This window comes from Thermobia domestica, chromosome 9 (genome assembly GCF_964235325.1).
Source record: "Thermobia domestica chromosome 9, izTheDome1.hap1.1, whole genome shotgun sequence".
Taxonomy (NCBI): domain Eukaryota; kingdom Metazoa; phylum Arthropoda; class Insecta; order Zygentoma; family Lepismatidae; genus Thermobia; species Thermobia domestica.
Window position 1 is genome coordinate 85,926,437 of NC_137462.1, and position 12,956 is coordinate 85,939,392.

Consider the following 12,956-nt stretch of genomic DNA (forward strand, 5'->3'; position numbering starts at 1 on the left):
GACAACTTTGCGTGCCAGTATCAACCCTTTATAAATAATGTTCTTAATGTAAGTGAATGCAATAGTAAAGGAAAAGATATTATAGATCATGGAAGTGAAATGCTTACTACAGACAACAATGATCATTCATTTCATAAGTATGTGGATGAAATTCAAACACCGTAAAGAAAACTGATGAAAATTTTGTAGTACAATTCAGGAATATTCTCTATAAACATCGGAAAGCATTTTCACAGAGACCGGGGTGTAAAAATTTCGTATACGATATTGAAGTCGATACGGAAAACCCAATTATAACAAAGCCCTACGTTATACCTTATAGATTTAGGGAGAATATAAGAAAACAAATTTTAGAGATGTTGCAAGACGGAATAATAAGTCCTTCACAGAGTGTTCATTTAAATCCATTGCATGTGGTACCTAAAAAGTATGGCAAACGATTGAGAATAGTATTAGATCTAAGAAAATTTAATAAACACATAAAATTACAACAAGTAAGATATTCCCCGGTTGAAGAAATTCTTAGTTCATTACAAGAAAAAATATTTGGAAATCTGGAACTCGTAGTAGAGCATAATCAGATCTTGTTAAGAAAAAGTTCAAGACCCTATACAGCTTTTTCCTTTGAAGGGCAGTTATATAAATACTAGTATAATCGAGTGGTTTTTGGTTTCATTAATGGTAGTGCTGCCTTAGCATCATGTTTAAATAAAGCGATAGGACAAGATTTTCGTGAAAATGTGATTTTCTATGCTGATGATATTTTAATTATGGGGAAAACTCCTAAAGACTATTTGGAAAACTTGATTTGGTTTTGGAACGTTTGGAAAAAGCAGGCTTAACCGTTAATATAGAAAAATCCAAAATTTTCAATTACTCCATTGAGTTTTTGGGTTATTCGATAGACGCTCAAGGGATGTGTTTTAGTGATACCAAGATACAAGCTACAAGAGATTTGCCCGCTCCCACTAACTTAAAAGAAACACGCCCAAGTACTGGGATTATTCAACTGCTTTAGAAAATCAATACCTAGATTTGCAGAAATTACTCAACCTCTATTCTCTATAATCAAAAAGGGAGTCCCGTGGCAATGGGGAAACTTTACAAGAACATAGTTTTAACAAATTAAAAAATATTATTATAGAAAATATTCTAAATCGTCCTAGATATGATCGTCCTTTTTATGTGCAGTGTGATGGTTCGTTATCCGGAATTTCTAGTATATTATGGCAACCTAATCCAACCACAGATGAACCAGCAGTTATTCACTGTTACTCCAACATTGAAGAACGCAGAAAAGGGATATGCGACCACAGAAATCGAATTACTCGCTGTATGTTTTTCACTACAAACGTTCGCTCCGTACATCAGTGGCTGCCATTTCATAGTCTTAACAGATCATAATTCTTTGCGTAATCTTAAAAAGTACAAGGATACAATAGTCGTTTGTTAAGATGGTCTTTAGAACTCAAACTTTCCATTTCGAAGTACAGCACATTAAAGGAACCAATAACGTCCTAGTGGATACCTTATCTAGGTTATTTCCGGATGACAATCATCGAATGTTGTCCATAAATGTTTTTGAAATCTTACAAGATGAAATAACTAAGATATCCATAGAGGAATTGAAAGGGCAACAAAGGAAGTAGGAGTGTTATGCTAAAATTATACATAATTTAACATCTTGCCCTAAGGCCTGTGATTGTCCATCGGGTTACATGTATCAAGTATGTAACGACGTATTATTGATTAAAGACTTCAAATATAAAAACAGAAAGAAAATCTGTATTCTACCGATATTAATGCCGCGTATATTAAAAGCGTATCATTATGATTTTGGCCATTTCGGATATTTGAAGCTGTAGTCATTAATTGGTAAAGGCTTTATTGGAAATCACTTCGAACACAAATTAAAAGCTATATAAATGATTGTGAGGAATGTATGAAAATTAAACATAACTGTCAAGCTATATATAAACCTATGATGTCAATACTGCCTGAAACACCTCATTCCTTTATTTCTGTGGATTTATATGGACCTCTTCCTCGAGCATCTACAGGTGATTTTTTTTACCGTTACGGGTATCTTTACGAGATATCTAGTCGCATATCCTCTACGAAGAGCAACTTCGTCTGCAATTGTGCATCGAATTTTGAATGTACAATCATGTCCAAAATTATTGATGCATGTCTATAAATATGTTTTTGTACCAATATAATGTGATAAAGAATTTCTTATAATATTTCTTATAATATTAGTATGTGTATAATCGGCAAAGACATGTATGTAGTAAATTTCATGTCAAAAAAAGCAGTGAATAAGAACAATAAAATGTAAATAAAATTTTCTTGTCCATTTAGGAACATTTTGTTTTACTCACTCTAATTTTCGTATTTATAATTCTTTTCCTATGAAATTTACCCTAAATATACATTTCCCGATTATACACGTAGTATCACTATTAAAAGTACCCTACAAAATTATCAAATTATATTCTTACAAGAAGACAGTTATAGATATGCGACAATCATTTTAGACATGAGTGTACATATACCTCATTGTGGCCCAATTGAGCGTATCCTCTGTGATAATGGTGGACAGTTTCGTAGCAATGTATTTATAAGTGCGATGAATAATGCCAACAATAAAGTGCATTTTGTTACACCGTATCACCCAAGTAGTTCTGTTGAAAATGTAGGTATACATCGAAATCTCGGTATGCTATTTAGACACTGTTGTCTAAACAACCACACTAGTTTCGAATAACTTGGGTGTCGCTCTGGCGAATATTCATAATGGAACAGATTCGATAAAGCCAATAGAGCAACATTTTAATATTAAACTTAACGAAGATGATGAAATGGATTATTCGCATCTTGTTAGTATGGTACATCTTCGTAGGACGCAAAAATTTCGTTTGCGAAATCAGAAAATAGAACATCAACAAGCAGGTAAATCTAGAATTCAGACAAATGATCTAGTTTTTGTGAAGTTGCATCCACAAAATGATGCGGTATTAAAAAGAATTTATAAGATTTGCAATTTATACGCAGGACCTTATTTGTGTACTAAACAAATTAACCCTAAAGTTTTTGAATTAATATATGTAAAGACTGGTAAACTTTTGGGTTTGCGTAATGATGAGCTGAAATTATGGCGTCCATCAAACTATACCAAAGGTAAATGGATACAATTAATTAAAACGTTAGTTCCTTCAGAAGTTTTATCTAAGATTAACAAAGATAATGTTGAGTTTTCAGATTGATTTTTAATATAATAATTTATTAATTTGTATTATACCATTATATTAATCAAGTCTTGTTTTGTTTCACTTTGAGTATTGTTATGATTTCTTTGTTATCCGCTTCCTTTATCAATATTGTGTTTTCAAAATCTTTTATAATTATCTTAAGTATGCTCAATGGAAGAAATACGTTATGTAACATTTCAATATACTTTAATTTAATTTGTCTATGAGCTCCGACGATATTGAATTAAAGAATCTATTTTAGGACCTAAATAATCAGCAAAAGGATCGTATTTTGAATAAATCCTCTTAGTCGATAATATTATAAAATTAAAATGAAATTGATTATCAAATGAACGTAAGATTATTGTTAAAACAAAACGATATATATATATATATATATATATATATATATATATATATATATATATATTGTGTGGGCTATTCGTAAAGTAAGGTAACCACGTATGTAAGATATGTACCGGTCCAGGATTCTTTCTTCAATTGTAATCAATTTAAGGAGTTCTCGACGGAAGAAATATATACAACGATATTGTAATCTTCCGACGTCTACCGATGAACTGGTTGGCCTCGCCCACAACTGAAAACTATTCTTCATTTTAGTGATTTTTTCGTCACTATCTATTTCTGGTCTGATTCTTTAATTAACATTTTGTTTAATTCACTGTGATATTCTAAAAATTATGCTTGAAATACTTTGATATGAAAATGAAATGAAATCTTTGAGTTTTACGTCCCGCGGTTTTGCCGGTTAGGCTAAAGGAGACGGTGATTATGAGGAATGAATGAAATGGTGGAATGAAGAAACGGGGAGGAAACGGAAAAACCCCGAGAAACCCCACGAGCACGGTGTTTGTCTACCACAAAGTCCACACGGCGTGAGCTGGGATCGAACCAGGGACCCCAAGCACCGGAGGTGAACGCTCTACCACTGTGCCACCGCGCCAACTACTTTGATATGAGAAATGTGTTATATTAGTTTGGAAACTATCGTGTTCACAATATTCTTTATGAAACTATTGAAAAATATTTCTTTTTATTCTGACAAAACTGTTGAGAATGTTTTCTTTTTACTTGTGGTACGATTATTCATCTTTGGAACTATTTTCGTCATAAAAAAATGTATTTGCGCTCGTGTATTTTGAGACATGAGGATCAACCTGTAGCCAGAATTTCTTATAGATTGTCTTAATACATTTGAAGCTCTTTGAATCTATTTTAAAATTTTATCATTGTGTGTTCACTTTTTCCAAATTTTCATTAAGCCATAACTTCATTATTCATGCTCATTAGCAGCAAATCTTTGGAATATAAGGGCTATATACATTTGTTTTCAGATTATGAAAAACCTATTTCACAGCTGGGAAGCATTCCTGGTAAGATGTCTTTTCGGTAACCAGTTACAGAGAATAAAACATCTAACCTTAACAATATGAAAAATTTTGTACCTGAAGCTTCGTAAGCATCTCTGTTGGAAATTAGACCCCAAGCAAGAACAGTTATCGTATATGCCATTGGGAATCCAAACTTGACGTGATCACCAGCTACAAAATAATAAAGTATAAGTACATTCAATACAAATATTTCTTTATTTTAAACATGAAAAATTGTATTAATTTTTGTCTCCTGTTCTAATGTTTCAGTATTAAGTATTGAAAATGCAACGAAAACGACAACATTATTTGAAAATTGTATTCTTGTGTGCTATGTATGTTATGTTTATTCATAAATGTTTTACTTGTTTGATATTTCTCTTGAAGGTATCCCACTGTGTCATTTCTTGATATAATCCATTTCAACCATGTCTCTGAAGTAAAATCGACATAAAAATACCACTCTTAGATAGAACAATTGCCTACATATGTATAAACAAAAACGTTGTGCTTTAACAAAGTTAATATCAATACATATATAAAAACGTATATTCATCTTTACGAGTTTATTTCTTATAAAATGTTGTCAGTATTCATTTTGTCAATTTCGAGCAGTTTAATTTGTTATTAACCTCAAAACTTAGCGTAGTGTATTGCGTTCCTAAATTTTCAGGGAAATGTACGAAATAAGAATAGTGCCAGTAATTACTAATTCAGCGAAAATGTTTTCTTTTACTGTTCTCATATCATTATCAAAATATAAACTGGAGTTTTGTGTTGATCAGGAAATGTTACAATAATTTCTAATATACCAACTATTAGTTGTTACTAAGTTAGTCTGTGCAAACAATTATCATGAATCATTGATTAATTGTGGTGGCTTATGTAGCTTGAGGATAATTGTAAAAGCTGTGTGTGTTTCATGAGAGGATCAGTGTGATTAGTATTGTATATTAATATTTGTGTTTGGTTCAAGTATAGTTCAGTAAATAAAGTTAATATTTCTTAGATAACTTAACAATACTTAACAATATCAATTGCATCATAAGTGTCATTCCACGTGTCATATTAGTAATTAGATTTGATTATATAAGTAACTAACCCTATGGCCTATGGAACCCGGAGGTTCAATGCCGCTTTCACAAAAGCTCTCCATTGACTTCTATCTTTAGCCAACTGGATTCAGTTTCTCCTTTGTATTCCGATTCCCGCGAGATCCGTCTTAATATTGTCCTCCCATCTGAGTCTAGGTGTTCCTAGTGGTCGTTTTCCGATTGATCTTCCAGTTAAGACTTTGGAAGCGTTTCTACTTTTCTCTATCCTGCCTACATTACCTGCCCATCTAAGCCTCCTAGACTTAATGACCCTAATAATGTTTGGTAAACCATATAAATTACTTAGTTCCTCGTTATGAAGTTTCCACCATTCCCCATTTCCATTTCTCCTGGGTCCGAATATTCGTCTCAGGATCTTGTTCTCAAATACATTCAGTCTACGTTCTTCGATTTGATTATATAAGACAAATAAACTCGGTATATCGGGATATTGACGAAGTCTATACTTACAGAACTTTAACACTTTTCGTGCAACTCAATAATTCTCTCTTCCTTGCAGAAACAATATGTCCAATTTATTAATCGTTTCACCCCAAAATGTAGAATGAGATAATATCCAGTCCTATCTTGATCCTGAAGATTTGATAAACTATGTATATCTGGCCAGTTACCAGCAGAACTGAATTCTTAACAGTAGTTGAAGAACCTATGAATAGTTAAGGGATACGTGGTGGCTAATCGTACATCTACAAGTTCTTTTGAAGAAAGAATGCCATTCTTAAGGAACCAGTATGCAAGTCAAACCAATACAGTTTCAAAATTTTACAAATTCAGGTTATTGAGACAAGTTGAACATCCAAATCTTATGTATTTTATTCTAGCAATGAGAAAACAAACTGTATATTGTCAATTTTAGTGTTGTTTAGATGAAAACATGCGTGATCAACTTGTGTTTGTCAGTGCTAAGTCTGACATTCGCAGGAAGCTTCTATCACAGAAAAACTAAATCTTTCAAGACACAATTAATATTTCAGTCGCAGTTGGAAGCACGGATCGAGAAGTCAATACATTTTGATATTCTAGGTCACCTGACTTGAATACATTCGGTCAGCAGACAACAAATCAACCGTTGTTTGATCTTCAATAACATCTTTGGCTCCATCGACCTCTGAAAACAGTTCACTGACACTTAAATTTAGATGTACTAAATGCCGTTTGAAACATAAAAAGGAGAATGTCCAGCCTGAGGATAGGACTGTTTTAGGTGTGGTTTAAAGAGTCACTTTTCTGTAGTCTGTCCTCAGTACAAGGCTTCTCAGAGAAAAGAAAAGACAAATCAGGAAAGATGGTCGAGACAGAGCATAACGAAGGAAGCTTACTACCAATTCCAGTTGAAGATTCACTTTTTCTGGAGAAGTTGTTGTAATTAGAGGATGGAGTAGGGAAACGTAATGCTTCACTTAGAGCGGATCCTGAAAATTCATTAACTGAAATAGGACTATGCTTTGCCGGTTCACAAAGGATTGTAAGTGAAAGTTCATCATCATCCAGCTAGAGTATGTTCCTTTTCGTCCTGTTGAGAATAGTTCGTCGAAGGAGTTGAAAGAAAACTTTGTCCGTTGCCATAGAAACCGCCGTTTCCAGGGCAACAGGTCCTGTCACGGTTAGCCAATATTGAAAGAAAAACGTAAACGAAGAAACAATAATAATAACGTGCAATGTACTGGAGAGAAGTCGCTAAAATTAATTCTCTTTAACGAGGACGATTACGAAACATCACCTACTGATTGAAATCCGGATTATTTTCCAATAAAGTAAATTCCAATAAACTTTCTTGTTATTGTTGATTATTCCATATCGGACTCCCGAAGAAAACTCATCGAAACAACTTATTGACCGTGCAAATAGCGACTACTCTGTCATGACTCCGTTTTCTTTCATTCAGAAATAGGAAAGAAAGAGAAGAAAGTAGAAGGGTAAAAGAAGGAGGTAGGAAAAGAAGAAAGAAAAGAAATAGGGTATTTTAATGAGAAACAGATTACTGGATAATTCCGGAAATATAGTAAGAAGTCGAGAAAGTCCTCGAAAGATAAATCATTCTAAATGTTATTAACGACTAATCAATTTTGGAATGCTTCGGAATAGACACATGTTCCCTCATACCACCCAGACCTAGCTCCAGGCACCACGACCGGGGGATTGCCCAGACCTAGACCTGGAAACGAGAAAGATGAAATCATTCTTTGTACTGTTATTCCAACCGGTGATTGATAACCATCCAGCATCTGAACTCTGTTCTCTAGGATCGACCACACATATGAATTAGCCAAGAGGAAAAAAAATCAGACTTATAAATTCAATATAAATTTATGTATCGTATCAATAAGAATTTCAACTTCCCGGAAGAAAGATGTCGTATTTAGGCTCATCCTGCTATTTTTGTTTCACTCCTAGAGCCGATTTAAACCATTAGTAGCGGTCCTTCATGACCTAGGTTATTTACCTTAACACATCTATTAAAACATGTCACATATATTGCAGATGTTAATATGACAAAGGATATCACTAAAATTACCTAAATTAAATCTATCATGCATTCACACGCTCACTCACTCAGGACAGTGTATATATGTTTAAAGGAAACCAACTAACTACAAAGATACAAATAGTTTATTACATTCATAGTGGAAAAGAAAAAATAATTACAAAGAAAATCTTAAAAGCACAAGTTCTTGGTTATATATTAATAGAATACATAGAGTTATATTTTAGTAAATTTTTATATATTCAATCATCTTGACAAATGGAAAAAGGAAAAAAAAATAATTACATGTATTATATCTTAGGCATGCTAAAGCAAAATTATGATTTGCGACATACGCAAAAAGACACTTATTTCACTTGAAAAAAAAAATTGACAAAGAGGAAAGAAAAGAGGAAAAAAAAAGAACTTTTGGTGTATCAGAACTTATATGAGTCTCTACCTCACATTGGGTAATAAAATATTAATGATTTTGAGCGTTCAAATCACAGATCACGCACTACTCGTAGTGTCCAGAACATTTCGCTCCATTTAACTTCGTTCGTGTTTATATATATCTATATATATATATATTGGTTTACAAAACCATTCATCGTCTATACTTGGTTTATAACTTTTAACAGTTTATATCTGCAATCGCACACTGACGCTGCGACTGTGTCGTCAAATACTAAGTCTTTGTTCATTTCAGCGATAGGTCAAAATGTGATGGAGGACCCAATCACTATCTACTTTATCCATGAATCGTGTCTTGCAACGTCTCAGCTGGTAATTTCAGATCAGAGTTGTACGTTAAATAAATCGTAAGCGACAAGTTCAAAATCGGGGGGGAGGTTGAAATAAAAAAAATCTCGAAGTAAGTAGGAAGAGACAAGGGAGAGAAAGCGGCGCCAACGAAAGGAGAAAGATTAAAGTACTACTCACTACACAGAAGAGTGATCGAATTTAAATATATAACAACTCATAGCCGAAATATTCACATATGCCGAAAAAGGGTGGTTTACTTAATTACGTAAACTAGGAGGGAGTCCCTGCTGCCAAGGATGCAAGTTCTGTGTCCATCAGATCCCAATCCCACAAGAATTTGCTTGTAAGATTGAAATCCGATCCCCGTATCCGGCCCAGACCAGCAGGATAAAAGGAGAGGGGGAAGGGACCGGGTAACTGCGTCCCCAGTTTTGAAATCTCTAAGTAAGAAGAAAAAAAAACATTCGACCCCTCAGAAGAACTAAGGAGGTTCTAGGACAGTAATGAAACTAGAGTAAAAGTATTAGCTAAGATATCCCTAACTAATGATTTGCCGAAAATAAAAAAAATTAAATAAACTGAATTTTGGATCGGTGATTTCAATTACCAAAACATCACCGATAGCTACCCTGCGCAGACACGCCACAGTCTGGGATGTCGTTAATTTCCCTCGTCTAATTAAACTAAGAAAAGAAATGAAAATACTTAAAGGGACTATATATCGCCCTCCGGTCCGCGTGATATCATGGTGCAGGGGTCAGAACCTGAGATGTTTGTAGTTACACGTATCTAGTCAATATCTATATATCAACACGCGGCGAAATATTCACTGGGCTACTATATATTTAACTATATGGGTGTCCTATATTCTATATTCATTTATTACAATATTCATATACTTTATATTCATATTCACATTAATATTCATATAATATTCATATCATCATTCTCATTTACTACGACGCTGTATTCTTACAAACACCCTGTTTCCTCTATCTACGCCCAGCCTATATACACATTTCATCATAACACTTTAAAACCTATAATCACTACAAACATTTCCCATTCCGATCACCGCACGACAACCTCACTCGAACTCAAGACTCTTTCACACACACACAATACTATGTAATACCTGGTAGCTTTATTAAGAACGAAAAAAAATCCTACGTATGTTCACTGAAAATAGAATTATCCGCGATAATATTTAATGTTTATGAAATTCTGCAGCAACAATGAAATTATTCTGCAGCCACGAAGAAAAATGAACATTTAATATAATTTCAAAGCGAAGAACTAGCATCATATCGCCCGACTTCTGTTAAAAAATTACGTATTGTTTATTTACTTAAATATCTCGATTTCTAGACTATGCAGAATGTTGAAACTTTCAGAATATATTAATTTTGGGTCACTTGACCTAACTGTACATTCATATGGGCTGTGAATTATACCTTCTAGGTTTTATTTCGGAAAGAAAGGTCAATTTCATGAAAACTAAATCACTAAGCACCTCGACGGAAGAATGGCGGTTAGTACTGACTTTTGACACTAGGGCTAGCGACGATATAATCAACCCTTGAACAACTGAATGTGACCTTGTACACGGAATTATTATACTATATTACGTTCGCTTTTGAATATTGTGTATGAGTTCACTTAATGACGGAATAATAAAGAATTTAGCGCATAGTAAATACTACACTGTCCATATTTAATTATCTCACGCACTCTTTCATCACTTAACTACCACAATTACTACTACTAGATTACAAATATACACATACTACTTAAACTACAAGACACATCATGCCAATACACACCAATCATCACTATCATTAATACATGTTATACTAATAAATATACACAGAAAACATTCATATTTTACCATTTTACCTGGCCCTTGTTTTCACGGAATCACATTCTTTACTCAACCTGTTTAATCAATGCCCTGAGGGGACATATCGGAGTATTAGCTAACAATAGGACCCCTGCCCTGAAGGGGCAGGAACCCGGAACAAACTACATGTTCAACTCATCCCGCTGGAAGCCGTACTCCCAATTTGGGAGTCAGATAGGAGCCCTTTGCTTAATTTACACGTACATGCTGATGGTTACTAACACTTTAAACAGACCTAAAAATACCGCCATATATATATATATATTAAAAAAAATCACGTACTAACTACACAGACAGATTACTGAACGGACAGGTCTGACCGAACCTACACTGATTCAGGAGGGGCAAGAGGGAAATTTAACTATTCGATTCACTGAACTGCAAACTGGGTTTGGGAAAGAAGATTAAATGCACACACTATCCTGAATTCTGTCCATCACGAACTATATCTGCACAACATGGCGTTACTATACTGCACTTCCTATTTCAGCTTTTTAGTTCAGTTTTTAGTATGAAATTTAATAGTTTTTGGCTCCTTGAGACTTCCAGAGATTTTAGATGCTAAAAAAAACCTCCCAAATATTACCTTGTTTGCAGCTTTCTACTCCTTTTTCAACTTTATGATCGAGAAGATCCGAATCTGGCTGTTGTCAGTAAAATTTCCCGGCGTGGAATAGAATAATTGCGCCCTAATATCATAGCGTGGGTTTATCAGCCAATCAAAACTAAGCATTTTTGGCGGTGGGGCTTTAAAACGAATAAAATTTGGTAAAATCTGGATCAAACTAGATTTTAGAAGGACCTAGGTATCTAAAAGAGAGGTGAAGGGTGGTCCTGAAAATTCTGTCGAATTTTAGATTGGTTATTTGATCTGGAAAGTTCCGTCCAATAGTGGATCTATATTTTCGGATAGCACTGACACCGTAAGAATTGTAATAATCCATTTACATATACATATGCAAGACTTATAACTAATTTAAAATATAAATAAAGATATTGATTCCCAAAACTATAATCCGTAATGAATTTTTTTACAGTTTTCCATGTTAATTTGAAATAGAATAACAAATAAAATTACGAATTATATGAACAGCCACAAATTTTTTAGTTAAACATCAAGTACAGTCGGTGCAAAAAATTTCGGGCACCCTCCTGTTAAAAACATAATATCATTAGGCTGTAATGGCATATTACAGTTCCCCGGCGTCGTTAAAAAAAATTTTGTTTGAATAACAAAATTTTGTTGAATAGAATTAACATGTATTAATACTAATAAACTAACTACTCACTGATACTCTCATGCACTCAAATGAGACAGTGTAACATTCACTTTGGGTATTGAGATAGAAGTTCCCGTTTTTTGTCCTCGGTACAGTTGAAAAGCTTAAGATTTTGGAAATTGTGAGTTCCGATACTTTCACCTTTTAGATTGTGTAATACAGCGCAATTTTTCAATAATTTAACTGCTCAAAATGTTCACAAAGGAACAGAACTGACAGGAGTTCCAGCTGAGATATTGAAAGAAACAACTCATACGGTTTCACTCGCCGACTGGCATATCCAATGACATTAGGATCTAGGTTCTCGACTATCAGTCCCTCGATTCGCTAGAATTCCATTTCCGCCATTAGTTTGTATTTGCGAAGGGGCAGAATTCTGAGATCTACTTGCACAGTTATTATTAACATTGCCGTTTTGACCATTACCGTTTTCTCTTCTCCGGTACGCCCCATTAAAGTTCCTCCTATTATCGTCCCTATTCGGGTTCGATTCCCCCATTGTGCGGTCATAGGGGCGATAACCCCGGCGATTGTTATACATTGGTCGGTTACGGAACAGACGTCGACCGTTATATTGATTGCTTTCTGAGCCATTCCCACTCGGATAGCGAGATCCAGCTTGGGTGTAACTCAGAAAGTCCGTTTGGCAACTAGCCGTTGCCTTGCTTTTCACGGGTTTCACAACTTTTGCTTGTCGGGCGAAATACCTCTTTGGTGGGCCTCCAGTTTCTTTCCCACACAGGGCAGCTAGGCGTGACGTAACTTCTCGCACCGTTTGGCATAAGTGGGA

At 34.4% G+C, this 12,956-nt stretch overlaps 1 protein-coding gene across 1 annotated transcript in view; it reads right to left on the minus strand.

Moving 5' to 3' along the window:
* The window catches only part of LOC145660918 (endoglucanase E-4-like), a 54,526-nt gene that overhangs the window by 13,237 nt on the left and 28,333 nt on the right, over positions 1 to 12,956 (minus strand). Inside the window, exon 3 of the mRNA XM_081726353.1 lies at positions 4,718 to 4,813. Within this exon, the coding sequence (XP_081582479.1) occupies positions 4,718 to 4,813 (96 nt within the window). The remainder of the gene's footprint in view (positions 1 to 4,717; positions 4,814 to 12,956) is intronic.